The sequence below is a fragment of the Lepidochelys olivacea genome (assembly GCF_965140295.1).
Source record: "Lepidochelys olivacea isolate rLepOli2 genome assembly, chromosome: 3".
NCBI classification, from domain to species: domain Eukaryota; kingdom Metazoa; phylum Chordata; order Testudines; family Cheloniidae; genus Lepidochelys; species Lepidochelys olivacea.
This window is the reverse complement of record NC_140413.1, coordinates 162,601,465-162,619,951: the sequence shown is the minus strand read 5'-3', so window position 1 is coordinate 162,619,951 and position 18,487 is coordinate 162,601,465. Positions and strand designations below refer to the sequence as shown.

At 39.8% G+C, this 18,487-nt stretch overlaps 1 protein-coding gene across 2 annotated transcripts in view; it reads right to left on the bottom strand.

Moving 5' to 3' along the window:
• Window positions 1-18,487, bottom strand: part of RAB3GAP2 (RAB3 GTPase activating non-catalytic protein subunit 2) — a 72,408-nt gene that overhangs the window by 19,200 nt on the left and 34,721 nt on the right. For both annotated transcript variants that reach the window (XM_084624660.1, XM_084624659.1), the window contains exons 9-21: window positions 17,831-17,929; window positions 16,571-16,719; window positions 15,216-15,295; window positions 15,023-15,112; window positions 13,994-14,133; window positions 11,732-11,948; window positions 11,184-11,327; window positions 10,705-10,787; window positions 9,139-9,203; window positions 8,686-8,776; window positions 4,510-4,637; window positions 2,929-3,142; window positions 1,421-1,518 (exon numbers count right to left, since the gene is read on the bottom strand). In XM_084624660.1, the coding sequence (XP_084480786.1) occupies window positions 1,421-1,518; window positions 2,929-3,142; window positions 4,510-4,637; window positions 8,686-8,776; window positions 9,139-9,203; window positions 10,705-10,787; window positions 11,184-11,327; window positions 11,732-11,948; window positions 13,994-14,133; window positions 15,023-15,112; window positions 15,216-15,295; window positions 16,571-16,719; window positions 17,831-17,929 (1,598 nt within the window). The remainder of the gene's footprint in view (window positions 1-1,420; window positions 1,519-2,928; window positions 3,143-4,509; window positions 4,638-8,685; window positions 8,777-9,138; window positions 9,204-10,704; window positions 10,788-11,183; window positions 11,328-11,731; window positions 11,949-13,993; window positions 14,134-15,022; window positions 15,113-15,215; window positions 15,296-16,570; window positions 16,720-17,830; window positions 17,930-18,487) is intronic.

Sequence of the window (18,487 nt, the reverse complement as noted above, 5' to 3'; positions counted from 1 at the left end):
GCAGAATGTAGCACTTTAGATTGTAACCTGGTATTAAATCCTACAGAAACCTGAGGTCAGGTCTATGCTAGAAGCCTTTGCCAGAAAAGCAATGTTGGTTAGATGTGTGATTTTTTTCTGCAATGTTTCTATGCTAGCAAAAGCCCTACTGTAGACACACTAATACCAGCACAAAAGTGCTTGTACTGTAGGTCTTATTCCACTTGCCAAACAGGTATAAACTGAAACACACAAAAGCACTTCCTTGCAGGTATAAGTTGCATCTATACTACAAGCATTTTGCCAGTATAGCTATATAGCTATATAGTATAGCAGTATAGAGTATACAGTATAGTATAGCTATTATAGGTTAGGCCTTAGTAATCTGTTAAAACTTTAGTCGACTATCAAGCTGTCTTTAATTACACCTGCTTTGGAGGTAAAACTTAGCAGCAGAGCAGGTTACAGGAGGGGGAAAAAAACAGGAGAACAAACAGGCAAAATATCTACTCTACACTATAAAAAATGCTCTGTGCATTTCATAACAAGTCAATGATTTTTTTTTTTTGGAACATGAGGGTCTGTCAGGACCCTAAAGTGGGACACAGCCTGTTGTACTGCCTTTACTCTACATCATCAGCTTAAAGAAACTCATACCCTATATACAAATCTGCCTACCTGTATTATGTAGATTATCAAAAGATTTTTTTTAAATCTAATCTATTTGCCACTGCATATGCTGTGTTCACTATTTGCAGCTCTCTCAGGTTAAATGAAGAAAATCAGTAACTCAGTTTCACTTTCAGGTTCTTATTGCTGTGGTGCTTGGGTTTCAAGCACTGCAGGGAATATTTAGTTTAAAAGGGATTATCTTCACTGGAATTTAAAAGATTAGCCTGTAAAAATGCATTTTTAAAAAACAGTTTTGAAATTACATTCATTTTTTAAAATAATTTCTCACTTGTTTATAACAACTTTTTCTATGTTTGAAATGAAAATGTTTCCTCACCAAGTCTCATTCCACAAAAATATGTATTTCACTTGGATTTATTGCTTATCTGCTGGCATGAAGTATATTATTTCTCATAGCAAAAGAGCCGTGAAGAAAATATCTTTAAGATGGCATGTGTATTGCTGAATATATACATTATATAGTAATTAGGCTGAAGACATTTGGGGCTAGAACTTAAATGCCTCTCTCTATTTTATCCTGAGTTGTACCCATTTTATTATATAACATAATTGACAATGCTCTCAAAAGAGGGATTTACAGATCTCAAAAAGGGCAGAAGTCTAGACACTAACATGCTAAGTGTACATGGTTATTCCCAGTGCTTAAAGGTCAATATTGTAAATTGTGAAATTTTTCTGGCATTGAGATGTTTAAATTCATGTATATTCTGGGTAAAAAGCAAGGAACACAATTAAATCAGTATCTTACCAATAATAACTGAGGGCTAAATCCTGCAGACTCCAGCGTATGGCACATTTCCTCTGTGGAACTCTCGCCACACAAACATTTCCAGAAAAAAAAGCTGCCTAAAAACAAACAACACATCAACTTCATCTACAATGATCCAACACTCAACATGCAGATGACTGGTTCACCAGACAGATCAGGACTTACTGGGCTTGAGGCAAGGGAGCTTTGAGCAAACAGTGTAATATCCTAATGCCTAGGTCACAGCCTTTCTTTGGCTGATGCGGAGCCTGTGGATCCATAGACAGACAAGGATAGGGTCAAGGAGATAGTTCTGGACAGCTGCCAGGAAGTGGGATACACAGAGCAGTACTGTTTGGAATGACTATTTTACTCTTAATTCTTTTTTCCAAAAACAAGGAAGAAGGGAAGGCAAATAGAGTGTGTGGACAAAGGGCTATATAACAATGTAAAACAGATTGCACCAGTTCAGATTATACGTATCACCATAAAATATAGAGAAGAGTTTAAAAAGTAGAATATGTATGAGAGCAAATTTAGCTGCCAAGTAATCCAGGCCTGTGTGCCATGGTGGCGCTTTTGGAATCCAGCAGGAGAACCGGAGCTATTTTTGCTGACTCACTCTGGTGTCAGATCATGAGAGTCCTATTAGCTCCAACCCAGGAGTATACAAATGGTTGGATGTGTCTGAGGCAGAGAGAAGTAGAGGCATAGGGGCTCTCTTCTAGGAAACAAAGCTGAACTCAGGAGAAAGTTTACATTAGCATTTATGTTTTGTTGCCATTATTTATACCACCAGCTTACAGTAGTTCTGTTATTGAGGCAGCTTGTCTATTGGTGGTTCTGGTCAGCAAGAGGCCTGGTGACTCTGTCCTGGTTTTAAAACCCAAGTACAATATTTTGGAGGGGATATAGGAGAAGTACACTGAACTAGACTCTAGGCTACCCTAGAAAGGGCCTTTGATGTTCACACAGACATAAAGATAGGCACCCCAGGAATTCTTCACCTCCAATTCCTCTCATGAGGAAAGTTTGTTGAGGCCATGACTAGACGCCATTTGCCTCACAAATATACAAATTTGGTATCTGTTAAATAGTTGGGCAGAAGGATATAATTTGATATCTGCTAATATGAGGTGCCCTTTGCAGGTGGGGAGTGGTGTAGGGGAGTGAGATAGGTGGACAGTTGAGAAATACTTTCCTTCTCACTCCAAGGAGGCAGCGTGGTATGGGAGGTTGAGAGGCAACACATTGATGGGAATTCCAGCACCCCGTTTCCTGAAGCTAAGGAAAAAGTGTGGGTTTCTTGCCCTAGCAATGCCCCTTGATCTAACTGGAGAGCCTCTGCCTTCTTTTATTTCAGTGTCTACTTAATAAATGTAGTCCTCTGGCTAGTAAATGTCCATCCAGTAAATATTTTGAGCCCCGTCTTATCCAGATTTTAAAGTTAGACTAAAACAGAATGAAGCATTAATCTGACAAAACACTAGTCCTTCAAGAGCTCTTACCTAAAGCCACATATTCTCCTTCATCTAGTTTCTTCACTAGAATCATGTCCTTTTCATATTCTAAATACTCCAAGAACATTTTCACAGGCAATATACCATCTTTATCATCAGCAAATCGAATGGTGGTTTGGATGTTTTCTTGCTTGTAGTTTTCCAGTAACGTCTGGAGCCTAGCAAACACTTTTTCATCCAGCCTGAGCAGTTTAGCCAAATCCTTAAAAGCAGAAAGATTAGAACAACTGTAAATAATGACCATATGTAAGTTTGTATCTGAAGATATAACATACTTATTTCCCACACCCAATTTCTCTCTGCTGTACATGACTGCAGTTTTTTTTTTTAATTAGCCAAAAATCCTTGAGAAAGCAGCCACCTTGCAAATTGGGCAGACCTATTGCAAGGTTCTGTAATGCCGATATGCAGAGATTTCTGTAATGATACTAAAAGTAACCCAAAATATGAAGTAGAACATTTTGTACATCTATTTAAAATACTAGATACAAGGCAGATTTGGTCACAAGTTAGTTTCCAGAATTAATTCTTCCTCCCAAAAAGGATAAAGGAAAGCCTTCTGCACTTAGGACAAATGATTGGAGTCAGGAGTCAGGAGTTCTATTCCTGGCTCTGTCTCACATATTAAGTGATTAAGGCTTTGTCTACACTGAAGGGAAAAGTCAATCTAAGCTACGCAATTTGAGTTACATGAATAGCGTAACTCAAATCGACGTAGCTTAGATCTACACACTACGTGACATCAATGGGCGACGTTCCCTCATCGACTCCTTACAGGAGTCGATGGGCAAGTGATCGGCGGTTGATTTAGCTGGTCATAACCATAAGTGGTATCTGACAAACGATGAAAATGAACATGTGTCGTCCGCACAGCTTTGGATCATCATCAAGCAGAACCTGTCATCAGCGTGGACGCATGTCCTCTGTAATGGTGGTCAAAGCATGAAAGGACATATGAACCTTTAGCACGTCTGGCATGAAAACATCTTGTGACACCAGCTACAACAGTGCCATGCGAACGCCTGTTCTCACTTTCAAGTGACACTGTAAATAAGAGGTGGGCAGCATTATCTCCCACAAATGCAAACAAGCTTGTTTGTCTTAGCGATTAGCTGAACAAGAAGTTGGACTGAGTGGATTTGTAGGCTCTAAAGTTTTTACATTGTTTTATTTTTATTTATTTTTGAGTGCAGTTTTATTTTTGTACATAATTCTACATTTACAAAGTTCAACTTTCATGACAAAGAGATTGCACTACAGTACTTGTATTAGGTGAATTGAAAAATACTACGTCTTTTGTTTATATTATTTTTATTACAGATATTTTCACTGTAAAAAAAGAAAGTAAGCACTGTACACTTTGTATTCTGTGTTGTAATTGAAAGCAATATATTTGAAAAAGTGAAAAACATCCACAAATATTTAAATAAATGGTATTTTATTATTGTTTAACAGCGGGATTAATCGCAATTAATTTTTTTAATCGCTTGACAGCCCTAGTAATTTTCCATTTAATCTACCTGCCAAATGGTTAATTCTTTCACAGAAAGAAGTTTTGATGTTACTTACATTATCAGAGAGCGGAGTGCTTGGCTGCATGCTCAAAGAATTCAGTTTGCTGACTGACTCATAAAGATGCAGCAGCTTTAACTTATTTGCACAGAACTGGAGCAATCCTTCATCAACACACACAAACTCTGGAGAGAGAGAAATAAAGATGTGCATTAGTCTGAATGAATGTGTGTACTGGAGCTGTGAAATGTCCTTTGTAGTTTCATTAAACTCTTATAAAGGAGTTAGATGACATATGCTCCAGTGTAATGTTTTCGACACACTCTTGCTCACGATATGATGTTTAATACATGGCAAGTTAAAGCGAGGATGATTTTTGCCCAAAAGCAAATAGGGTATCAGGCTTATTTTTGCCAAGAAAAAGGCTGCAATGGAACACCGAACACAAGGCTACTGTAGAGGACCTCTTGTGCACCAGCATGTAAAAATCAAGGAAATGCAGGATGCTACAGACTGCACTCTTCAAGTAATTACTTTTTTAAAAACAAACACAAGTTCCTTGCAAAGTACAATGCTGCATGAATTTTAGTTGTTATGCTGCCAATATGTGAATGTGGTAAATCTGCAAATAATAAATAAAATAAAAAAGCTGCAAATAAAGTTTCCAACACTAAAATTGAGAAAACACAATGGGCATTATTGTCTTTCAGTGACCAAACGGAAACCGTGTTAACAAAAATCAGTAGAAATCCCCTGATATTTGTAATTCTTCAGAGTTTGGGAAAGCAACTAGCATAACTATGGCAGCCAGAGAAGACACATGCAATTGATATCAACCCAGAGTTTAGAATTTTAAAAAGCACTAATACCTCAATACAGTAATAGTTAATTTGACTAAAAAATTAAGTGTTTTCTTCTTCTTTATCAAACTAAATAAAGAGCCTATTCACAGCTCAGCTTCTTGTGCAAGTTGAAAGGCACAATGGAAACACCAAGATTAAGGGAGGCTGTTTTTCAGTTTATATAGTAACTCACATTTGTGAAGCAACATGCAACAGACAATTCAACACCTCAGTATAATTTGCATAACACTTCCTGCAATTTCAAAACAAGCGCAGAAGCAGTCAGTTACAAGAATGCCCAAAACAGACACCAACGTCTGCAATTAGGAGTCTTTCTAAACTGTTGAGTTGCTACTCAGCATGCACGCTCACTCAGTTTGTCTTCTACCTGCTAAGGCCTAAGCTGAAGAATAAGATACTGAATCTAAACAATGGGATCAGGTAACAAAAAAATGTGTCATTTGATGTATGTCTACTTTCTTACTTCACCTTGAATGGCCCCTTGAAATGTGTTAACTACTTATGCTAAGTAATCTCATCCACCTTGTATTTAGCTGTGACATACAGCATACATTTCCCAGACCTGAAGAAGAGTTCTGTGTGAGCTTGAAAGCTTGCGTCTCTCACTACCAGAAGTTGGTCCAATAAAACAATGGTTTTCAAACTTTTTTTCTGGGGACCCAGTTGAAGAAAATAGTTGATGCTCGAGATCCAACGGAACTGGGGATGAGCGGTTTCGGGTGTGGGAGGGGCTCAGGGCCGGGACAGAGGGTTGGGGTTCGGGGGTGAGGGCTGTGGGGTAGGGCGGAGAATGAGGGGTTAAGGGTGTGGGAAAAGGGCTCTGGGATGGGGAGGGGGTCAGGGTTCTGGGCCGGGGGTGCAGGCTCTGGGGGGGGCCAGGGATGAGAGGTTTGGAGTGCAGGAGGGGGCTCTAGGTTTGAGGGGGACAGGGGATTGGGGCACGGGGTTGGGGTGCGTGCTTACCTCCAGTGGTTCCCAGTCAGCGGCGCAGCCGGGGTGCAGAGGCAGGCTTCCCGCCTGTCCTGGCACTGCAGACCACACTGCGCCCCGGAAGTGGCCAGCAGCAGGTCTGTCTCCTAGGCGGAGGCGCGCAAGCAGCACAGCTTTCACCTCCAGGCACAGCCCCCCAGCTCCCACTGGCTGGGAACCGGCTCGGGGGCAGCATGCAGAGTCCTGCGCCCCCTCCCCCAACCTAGGAGCCGGACCTGCTGCTGGCCGCTTCCGGGGCGCAGCACGGTGTCGGAACAGGTAGGCACTAGCCTGCCTTCGCTGGGCAGCACCGCCGACAGGACTTTTAATGGCCCGGTCGGCAGTGCTGACCAGAACCGCTATGACCCAGTGCGACCCACACGTTGAAAACCACTGCAATAAAAGATATTACTTCACCTACCTGGTCTCTCTACTTTCTTAATCTGCATATGTGGGAAACCAATTCTTAAGAACAACATTTGATAAGCACTATCTGCGACAGACCCAGTATCATATTTAATAATGTCTTAATTTACCTGACATTAAAGGACATAAAACAAAGATTCTAAACTGATTTTTCTGTAGAAAGATTTGTCTCTGAACAAACCATTTGTGTGCTCAAATGACTTCCCAGTGTACAATTTTCTCTCTATGAAACTCAGCCATTCCTCAGATACTCTGCTATTAAAAATCCTGGAAACAAAAAGGAAGCCTGAACAGCTTGGTACAGCTAATTAATTGACCTTTTCCTCACAATAGCAGGATTCATACAGGCCAACATCTGTTTCAGAATATCCATTTAGCCACAATATTACTGGCCGATACGCAGCCAAACTAGGAGGTAGGAACTTGAGCCAAATTTGTTCTTTAATGTGACCAGGCAAGGAATACAGTAATACAGTGCAGATGGAAAAAGAGAGGACAGTGCATAAAGCACACATAAGCTAACAAAGAGGACTCAATAAATACAAAATGAAAATGGAGGCATAAATTTTCCATTTCATTGTGAAAATAGTTTCTCATAAGAATCTGTATTTTTAGGACTTCACATTTGAGTGGATACACTAGCTATTTAAAGCCATATCTTGTCCTGATCATGGCAGGCCAAAGTTGGGCAGAACACTCCAAGGGTGAAATCCTGGCCCCATTAAAGTCAATGGAAAAACTCCTATTTCATTCCACAGCTCTGAAGTTACACATCATCAGTGGGGGATCCCTCACTACGGAGATGGTCAGGGACAGGCCCTCCCAACCCACAAGCATTCTGGGATCCACAGGCAAATTCTGTTTACTCAGGGCCTCCATGCACCTCCTGCAGTAATACGGCTTCTGTGAACTACACTGCCAAGGGCTCAGCTGTTCCTCCTCACAGTGTGGATAGAGTCCATGCAAAACAACAACAATAGGATGAACATTATCTTACGCTGGAAAGTCGCTGTGCATCTGAAGGTGATTTCACAGAGATAGACTCTTCTCCTGCTCCCTCCCTCAAGACCTAGTCATGCCCCCCCAAAACAACAGAATCCAAAACGCAAGAAGCATTTCCTTAGTTTCAAGGGAGGAGTTATGTTGGGTTATTTTACCCTCCTCCATCTGTCAGAATTTTGACCGAATGCACTTCTTTGGCCTGAGAAACCTACCCTTAAGGGAAACTGTGGATACAGCCCCCAGTTTAGAAAGACCTAGAAGTGCAAGACCAGTAAAGCCATGCTGCCCAAAAGGAGAAGAAGGGAAGCATCAGATAGATCTACAACCATTTCAGTGGCATAAAACCTCTGTGCCCATGGTTCAGTGCCTTCAGTGAATCCAAAAATTTTAAGGGTTTAAGGGACCAGACCTAATTTTCTTCCTAAGGAAGGGGGAAGACTGAAGAGGGAGCTATATAAGGTGGAACGTCCTGGAGGCTCCTGTTCTATACAACAGAGTTGAGCCCAGCTTATTTTTACTAATATATACAAAATAGAAGTTTGGTGAAGATGCTGAAACATATTGATAGAATTATTTGCAAGTCAATGTATATAAACGTATAAGACAGGAATATATCTGTGTGTATTTAATTGAAAGCAATTTATGCTTCTTGCATTTGCAAAATATACATAATGCATGGACTCATTCAACCTGTCAAAGATTTCAAAAATATACTGAAGTAATTCTTGCATTATAGATACATGGCAAGTGCTGGAGAAGGTGCTCACTAGCAAGCTGATGCAGGCAGGGAAAAAAAAATACAAAAGGAATGTCTTGCTCTAGCTGGCAGAAAAGCCAAGCAGGCCAAGCTTGATGAAGCAGTGGAGTCCCATGATAGATATTCTCCTGGCCTCACAGCAGTAGTCTTGCTTCAAGCCACACCACAGATAGATTGTGTGTGTGTCTGCATATTACAAAAGCAGCTTCCACTTACCCTGTTTTTTTAAGGTGTCCATCAATGTCTGAGTGATGTTTGAGAGAGAGGAGAGTGGTACACGTTCACTTGCCAATATGCTTTCCAAAGCCTGTTAGCAGAAATTTAACAAAATGAAGTATTTCCATTCATCTTCCTTCATGTTACTGTTGAAGTGTTTAAGGAAGCCCATAACAATACAAGTCAGAGTATTTTTAAGTTACTATTTCCGCTACACATATTTGCACTTACAGCACAAATGGATCCTGCAGCAAAATCACAAATCAACATGAATTCTATGTACTATGTTATAGAAAAAATAAAATAAGCAATGCTGTAAAGCAAGTCCTTAAGCTTTGTCAATGAGAAACCATGGAAAGAACTAAGAAAACTGTGAAAGGTCAATGGCTTTACACCCAAGTCTGATCATGTGAAATTCTTTCCCAGATTGAAACTCCCCCTCTCAATATTCACCTGTTTTTTTGTAGCAGGGTATTTAATATCAAGAATTAATTCCTTTGCTTCAGCTTCAACCACATCTGCAACAAAGATGATCAAGTCATTAATTCATATTTGCAACACGGATCTTGAAAAGCAAGTCATTCTGCACCACAGTGAAGCTGTACACTTATTTACATTTTAATTGTTTGGTTTGACATGATTGGACAAACTGCCACCATTAACTTGGAAAAAACTCACACTGACTGTTTGCAGTGTTGTAGCTGTGTTGGTCCCAGGACATTAGAGACACAAGGTGGGTGAGGTAATATCAGAAGTAACAAGTTGGTCCAATAATAGATATTACCTCAACCACCTTGTGTCTCAGAAACGGAGAGGCATGTATTATTCCAAATTTGCCTCTTTTGTAAGAAAAAAATTACATATAGGAACAAGGGTATCTATGCGCAAAAGGTGATATCCCTCCTACCCCATGCAGCTGGCAAGCATGGACGCTACGCACTATTTAAACGCTAAAAATAGAGCTCAATTAGGACTTAAGTGGTGGACTGGGCTCGTGCTGGCTCTTTGTACAAGAGTGGATTTCACCCAAGGAGCCTTTTAAAAATCTACAGGCTACTTGCAAAAGTCATGACATAATTTGTGCCAATATGCACTAGGAGCCTGACAAACTAATTTTACCCTGCCCTGTGAGAAAATCTCACTTTTAATACAACTGAACCGTGTCATACCAGGTGACCTGAGTCAACATTAGGATGGGAGTGCAAAAAGTACTAACAAAGATATCATTAGTGGGGCTGGGACTGCTCCGTAGAAGACCTAAAAATTACTATAATTCCATTTCATTTCAAGAGGACTCTTCAGATGTCTTTACTGTTGAGAACAATTGCTCTAAAATTAAAATGAGGTGCTGAACATCTCCAAATAACCAAGGTGAGAAGGATATACTGTACAGCACACTGAGAATTTACCTTTTTATGTTGTTTTGCCCGTCTGCACAATCCAGATCAACTGAGCTAGTCAGATGCTGCCGCTCACATCACATACACTACTGAACCCTTCAGGAGAAAGTACTGCCTGCCCCCTAACGCTCCCCAGATACAGCATGTCTCCAACATTGGTTTTTTGTTTGTTCTTGGTAAAATAGTATTAAGAAATCCTTAATTCTATTGAACATAGTTAAAAAAAAGCAAGGATTATTTGAATCCCATGATCAGACAGCTGTGGAGCTCAATAGTGAATACAACATCCCCAGCAGACTACATGGCAGATAATTTGAGACTTATCTAGACTTTGCAGATGTGTATAAAGAAACGAACATTAACTGAACGCTCTTCTTAATCTAGTTTTTTGAAGCACTCAGCACAATTCTAACCTGATTTTAATATACATTTGAATAGTAAGTTTGCAGGTCTTCTTTCAATATGCAAACAAATTCACTTACACCTAACGAACATTAAAGATGGCAAAATCGACAGGTGTATATGTATGATATACACGTACACTAGGGATACAGGGTACATATTGTGTGCTTCAGTTGGTGAGACATTAAGAAACAACAAACACTTAGGAGAAACCTACCCAGATTTGAGGTTTTAGCTTTGAGTAAAGCACTTAACTTCTTCACTAGATGCATATCTTTTGCTCGTTCACTCTTTTTATCACTGAAAAAGATTTTTAAACATCTTATATAAACACACACTGAAATTTTATGTTTGTTACTTCTGAATTACATCATTGGTGAAAACATTTTTTGTTCACTCTGGCATAAAATGAACACAGTTACTAGTTATTCTAAAACTCAAGTATTACGTCTCATAAAATAATCAGACATTTCATTTCCCAAGGGCCAAATTCCACCATCATTACTCACACTGAGGACACCTTTCTCCACACAAGTGCATGAGACTACTCTTGGAATAATGCACTACTCAGCATGAGAAAGAATAGCTAATTCTGGCCCTCTGGAACTAAAAAACAATTTCAAACACTTCTTAACGGAAGCCTTTTGATAGGAGACAGTTAAGGTAGATTATTATATAAAATGGAGCTAACCTTACCTTAATGCTAAATGGAAAGGTACATGAACAGTTTTTATGCTTCCAGACACTGGATCAACAAGACATATCTGGTAAGTCTGAGACTGCCAACCTTGACTAATCATATTGTTTAAACCCATTATTTTATAGCCAGGATACATCAACCTGAAACAAACACACAGATATGGCCATGACAATGAAGACTGAAATTACCAACATGCATTTTTTGTATAAGACACAAGGAAGAATTTCATGTAGCCAGGACCCAGCACAACTAATGAAAAACTTCAGAATATCTAATTAGTGATCTATGCCAGCAAAGATTAGCAGGGGTGTTAGCAGTGGAGAGGGAAAAGGAAACATATTTGTTCATAAATAAGAGCACTGTGCGCTGCATTCAAGCAAGGATCAGAGGCATCGTCAGCAATTCAAAACCAGTCTACTAGCACTCATCACTGTGGGCACTGGAAGACGACTGCCTGAGAGGCAGGAATATGTCTATTACACACTTATTTATCCCACTAGCACAGCGTACTTGTCATCATGTCAAGATGCTAAGCATTTCTTACCTACAGTGTTTCCCCACATTAAAGGCACCAACCCGGGGTCCTTGCTGAGTGCTCCACACTTCCAGGATTCCTCTTCTTGGAGCATAGATCACAAGAAATTGAGCCACTCTACTTGGACTTCGAGTACTTCCAAAAGGAGAAAAAACCATTTTTTCAGCTTCTCTTTCATGAAGGTCTTCCACAGTCTGAATCCAACCAATTTGTGCATCACGATATCCTTTGTAAGAAAGGACAGGAATTAGTCAGCTAGTTTACACAAACACACACAACTGAAAATTGCCTGCTCCTGGAACAAGGTTTATATAAGTGTTGGGTGGAAGGTTATTGTGCCCTCCCCAAAAATTTTATTGTGACCACCTAAATGCTATTTAACAGTAATATAAGCACCCTTATCCAACCTAAATATCGTTACTCACATTTACTTCCCTAACACACTGATTGGGCCAATTGCTCTTTCTCCCCCCAACCAAGCTCTTCTGACACAGAAAAAGGGATGCCTTCCCAGATCAAGTCACCAGGATAGTACGTGGGATTCAGCATACACAAGTGACATCAACAAACCCTCCCAAGCCACATTACAATTAGCACACAAAACAAGTTTTAAAACTGAAATAAAATGTAATTGTGAACTTTCTAAAGTGTTTGTGGAATAAGTGAAGAGAAAAGTAAAGTATGATTTCAGTTTACTATCTCCTTACCTCACTAGGAAATGCATGCAAAACATTCAGTTGTTAAACATTTGTTAGCAGTTTACAACTAAAAGGACTTGGAGAGGGAGAGGGAGAGGGAGAGGGAGAGGGAGAGCTTGAGCACGTATGGCTCACATCACACTTTATTAATAAACAGGTTTAAGCAACTTGCTGTAAATGCTGGGAAACCTGGCAGACCAAACTGTTGGTTTAGTAAATGCTTATTCAACTGAAAAAATAAAGATAGTAAAGAAACAAAACAAACAAAAAAAACTTGATCATGGAAAGGTGTTAAAGTAACATGAAAGATCAGTAACACAGAAGAGAAAAATGGTGAGTGGGTATATCTGAACTAACAGAGAAGCACCAGAGAAACCCCAACTCTAGGGGAGAGGAATGCACAGGAGATACAAGGAGACTCCAACCATTATGCTACGGTAGCTGAAACAGAAGCTAAGCAGCCTGGGGGAAATGTGCAAATAAAGGTTCCTGAGTTCTAGTGGAGTTTCCGGTACATAGCCCACGTACTTGTGCTCAGTGCATCAACAAGAATATGAGAATGTTTGCTTGCAAATTTGATTTCTGTCATTCGTGACGGACTCCTGTTTTGGTTTCCCTTCTTAGACCTCTCCACAGCATTGAGCCAATTACAACGGCTGTCTGGAAAGAAATGAGATTCCACCGTGCTTTCCCTGTAGACTTAATTCAGGAAAGCCAGTATCTCTGGGCCAAAGTAAGCTTGAGTGGGAAAGGGAGAAGTGACATATATGGAATACAGTTTACTGCCTCTGAAGTAACTAGTGCTCTAAGGATCTTCCAAACTCGTGTTTGCACTGTGAGGGCAGTGGGAGGACAGAGTGCTGCTAGAGATATTTGTAGCTTCACAGAAACCGGGTCCAGAAAGAAGGGTTTTTGTTTGTTGTGTTTTTTGTTTTTGTTTTTACAAAAAAAAGGTTCTTCTACAAGTCCTATCCGGGGGTTGTGATACTGGCTGTGCTTGCTGTCGGAGTCTTGGAGATGGCAACGCCTGCATCTCCTCTTTCCCACAGGAAAGCTGGGGCAGAGAGATGAAACTGATCGCGCTCTCTTGGAACAGCCAGCAAGAGATGCCAACTGACCCAACAAAGCAGTACGCATGTGGAACTGTCTGCCCTTCCGAGTGATTTTCTCTGCCTTTTTGTGATGTCTAAGGTAGGGGGACCAAATGCCGTTGCTTCGTCTCTCAACTGAGAAAGAAGAAACCAGAGCTGCACAAATCTTGAATAAATGAGCTCAAAACTCTTCAAGAGAATGACTGGATCAGCTGCTGCATGCTGTTGTAAGGTCTAGAAAGGGAAATTCAGCCTCAGTATCGGAGGCTGTTGATTAAATCCTTACTGTAGATCCCACCAATAATATTTTAAGGTCCAGTTCTATAATTCTGCCACCCTTGAATTTATATTAAATCTGTTTGAGAGATTAGAACAATAAGTGCCATGATAAAGGCCAAAGTACTCAGAATTCTAAGCCAAATTGAACAGCCACACCATTTCCAAGCAAACTAATTGCTGATTTGATATATACCAACATGTACCTTTCCACATGCGAATGGCAAGTCCTCGTGTAACATCCAGTAAAAGAACTCTTCCAAAGTCATCAGTTACTGCTGCCAAAGTGTTACATGGAGACAGACATATGCTTTCACCATGGCGCCGGGAATCTGGAAGTCCAAACCTGAAATCAAACACTCAGTTAACGAATATCAAAAGACACTACGTTAATTACTTTAGAATTATGAACAGTACCTTTTGCAGGATTAGAGAAATACTTTTTTCTAGGATGCCGAAAGGATGGGTGATTTGTTTTTGTTAACAAAAACAGAAGGAGCATTTTGCTATTAAAAATGTTGTGCTTGTATTTACTTAGAGACCTTGCAATTTCATGGAAGTCATACTATAATCATATTATAAACTGATAAAATATGAAAGGTCCCATAAAAGTTCAGAGAGCAGGCTAAGTATGTTTAATGTCCCTAGTGCCTTGGCATGCAGAGTGTCTCTGCAACAGGTAATCTTGTTGATTCTTTTCTATTGCTGACCAGAGCCGGGCATACCTGGAGACACAGCATGGCCTTAGTGTTTAGGGCAGAGGCTAGGAATCAGGAGAACTGGATTTAATTTCTCAATTTGCCGCTGTCTTTTTCTGAACCACTAGGTAAGTCACACCCTCTCTGTGCTCCTGTTTCCCTAACAGTAAAATTAGGATGCCTGTAAGTTATTGTAAGGAACTTTTACATCCTTGCATGCAAAGCATTTTGTACCATGAGAGTATTTACAAGATTGCTCATGCCGCTCTGTTGAGTCACTTAACCTACTCAACAGTAATTCTCCTGCTGCTAAACTAGGCGGGTTTTGTTCTCTTTTGTTTTGGAGGGAGGAGGAGAACAAATGCGTGCTGAGAGCTAAGTAGAGATCATTAAATTAATTCCATTTATAAATTAAATCAATTGAAACCAAACTCACATTTAAAAAAATCCCAGCACAAGATTACCACTTTCAAAAACTATTCAAGACAATCAAGGAACAGAGCTTCGGAGGAATTGAGGAGTAGGTGTCAAACTTGCCTCACAGCTAAAGGGGTAGCAGGTTCAACTTTTGGTTTCTGCTTTTGGACAGCCTCTTCTTCATGTTTACTCTTCCAACCAAGCCAGCCACTTGCAACAGAAAAAGTGATCAGCAGAATGCCAATGACTGCACAACTTAAGACACGCAAGTTAAAACTAAATCAAAACAAAACTTTATTTTGCATTTCATTACCTGGCAGCATTAAAGAATGCTGAAGTCAGTTTACTAGCGACTGCTAATGCAACGTGAGACAACAGTGGCTGCGTGCTACCCTGAAGGAAAAAATAAAAGCACTCTTAGAAAGCAACAAGATAATTCCTTAATTTCTCTTATCACTACATAATGAGAACTCAAGTGCTGAAACACACTAAACACTGACTAACTCCAGCAATGAGGGGAAAAAAAAATGCACTGCAGCTAAAGTCTTGAAAGAGATGTTGCCAAATTTGACATCATCCACATTAATTTTCAATACAAGCAAGTGATAGTTTCTCAGTCAGGTAGAAAAACTACAGATGATCTCAGCTATGCAGGCCTCATAGGCCCGGTACTAGGAAAGGAGCTAGAGGTCCAGCAAGATCTCAATTCAGTGTCCCTAATAGGATGTTATTCCACATCTCCAAGTCCCAGCTTGCTGTTTCAGAGGCCCGCTGAGAACCTCTGGTCGCTTAGCAGTATGTGGTGCTACAGCAGAGGCTAAAAACTACAGTCTATGATGCTTCATGGAGAGCCAGTTGGTTCTGTGGTATGGGGGTTCCTTATTGACACCAAAATAAGTACATTTTCTCACAAATGTTTTGCAAAAACTTAGCTGCACAACATTCTGATATTGCTTTGGTTTTGTTACCTTGTTGACCTAGATAAAGATATTACACTCTGTCTTGTATGTTCCAGTATACAGAAGGTAAACAGGAACATAAATATAGCCATGCTTTTTTACCAATACATAAATAGTACATAAATATTTTGTGAAAGGGTCATGGCAAGCAAAATCATTTTAATTCTCTATTATAATAGTTACAAATAAAGCAAAACACAAACTGGGGCAAGAGGACATCAGGCTACAGAACACTCCCAGTGCCTCCATATAACAGGGTCAAAGGCCAAGTGCCTCCAGAATCCAAAAGAATTTGAAAATTGGATTTTGACATGTGATCTAAAACTTATTTTAAGTTTATTTCCTTAACCATAAAAGAGTAGCTAGTGGAAGACAAAGTCTCAACTAACAAAATTAATATTAAAAAAAATGTTTCTATATTGAATTTTTTTTTTTTTTTATTTAAGGTTTTTAAAAAGTTAAAGTCTTGGATGGCAGGAGCCTGGAGCACATTTCACAAAGAAACCATTCCAACCCAAAGGGATTTTTCCCAATTACAGGTAAATTCTGAAGACTGAAGGAAAAAAACCTGTACAAACTGGGGTAAATGAAGTATTCTTCAAAAATAGCCTTTTTTTATATATGGAAAAGAAAAGGATATTAATTCTCTCATTTGCCACTTGGGACAAACTAATTCTTTTATCATGCCCATTTCATAATATATACATACCTCCAGGGCATAAAAGAAACCAGTGAAAGGACTGGAGCCTACAGTAATGTACTGAGACATAGTAGGTGGGCTATTCTTTATAGCTGCATTATAACCACCTATATTGGAGGCAGTCTTCATTTGATCAAAAGGAGACAGAGTCATGATACCTAATACAGAAAAAAAAATACTTAAATTCATGTAAACTCAATACAAATGGGCATTTCAGGCTCTTCAATTCTAAGTCTACCCATGCATCCCTGGCCGAACAGTCATAACTCTAGAAAAATACAAGCCCCAACTTCACTGACATCTGGTTCTTGCACACTATATATAGCTGTATTATTGGATATCTAAAACTGATTATACAGTTTTTTAAGAAAGCCACATACCAAGATTTGGAATCAACTGACCATTTTTATTCCAAACAAACCCAGTAGATGCAACAAAAAAACCTACTTGTGATTTGTTTTAATTTTAAAAGTTTCCGTTTTTATTTTTTGTTTTCAAGGGGGAGTGTGATGATGGGGCCATTTCCTCTTCCTGATCAGAGGAGTGAGACCTGTCCCGGTGACAACAGCAGGGGAAGGAAGCTCAAATATCAAAGAGGGCAGCATTTGACAAGTTACTTGGCTAACCGGAACAGCATAATACACCCCATGTGTCCCACCTGGCATACATGTCACCAGATACCCACATGCCCTTCTTCCTCACAGGCACTCACAGCCCACCTCTCTCCTTCCTTTCTCCAAAGACAAGTAGAGGGGGCCTGGTCTGCCTTCCTCAACTATCTGCCTGTCTGTGATGGAGGCCTGGGGACAAGCAAACATCCTCATATCCCCAGAAAGCGATAGTGTGGAAAGAGAATAGAGGCCTGCTATGTCACCTCTGGAAATATGTCAGCTGAACCTTTAAGTTTCCTGCTCCCTCTGCTGCAGGCAAGGTCTTTATCCTTCCTGCCAGACAGTCCTTTAATCCACCACATAGGAGTCTGACCCAGTCTCACTCAAACTAAGTATTAGGCTGCCCCCTTCCAAAAGAGAGAGGAAGACCAGAGACTATACACAGCCACTATTTCCTCATTCCTTCTAATGGGAGAATCAAAGCCTTCTGATGCTCTTAAACTCATCCTTTAACCTTCTTCTGCTAAGCTCTATGCGTTTCCATCCAAATGTTACCATAGAGCAATACTCCAACATGCACGGTAATCCCTTAGTCTGACAGCACTGACAAAAGAGGTCTCATCCAGTTGAATGTCTGAAGATAAATGGTAATGCTTACCCACACTGGCATGGTCAACTATGGTGTCCACATCCTGCAAACCCCACTTCTTATAGGCTAATGGTGGGGGTTGTATGTTCTCATTGCCTGATGCTGCGGCTGCCAATTTGTTATAAAAAATGAGACATAAGTAAAAAGCTATTAGTTCATGTCAGCTTAAATATTGTATCATGTCAGCTCATGGTACAATGCTTTATATAATCAGTTACAACACAGTGAACACTGAGGGAAATGCCAGTGGAAAATCATTTTGTATTGTGATTAATAAGACATTACATACGATAACTTTACCTATAGGTTTTCATAGAAGCATTGTCAGACTTTTTTGTACAGTACATTAAAGGACATGCTGTGCAAAATTAGAATGACCATTTTTTCCATTTTGCTGAAATTAAGACACTTAATAAAATTTAGGGAACAAAATTTTGTTCACAACATCCAGCTATATTTGTAAAGTCCAAAATAAATTAATGGAGATAATTTATCTTATCAGTTATTTATGGTTGAATAAATGGTTTCTGTATCAGTTCCAGAATATCCTTCTCCTGGTAGTGAGTGTCATTACAGGAGACAATCTTGTGCCAAACATAAGTAAGCAGGTCCTGCAAAGATCCACATTCACAGGATATGCGACAGTATGCTTTATTATACTTGAGT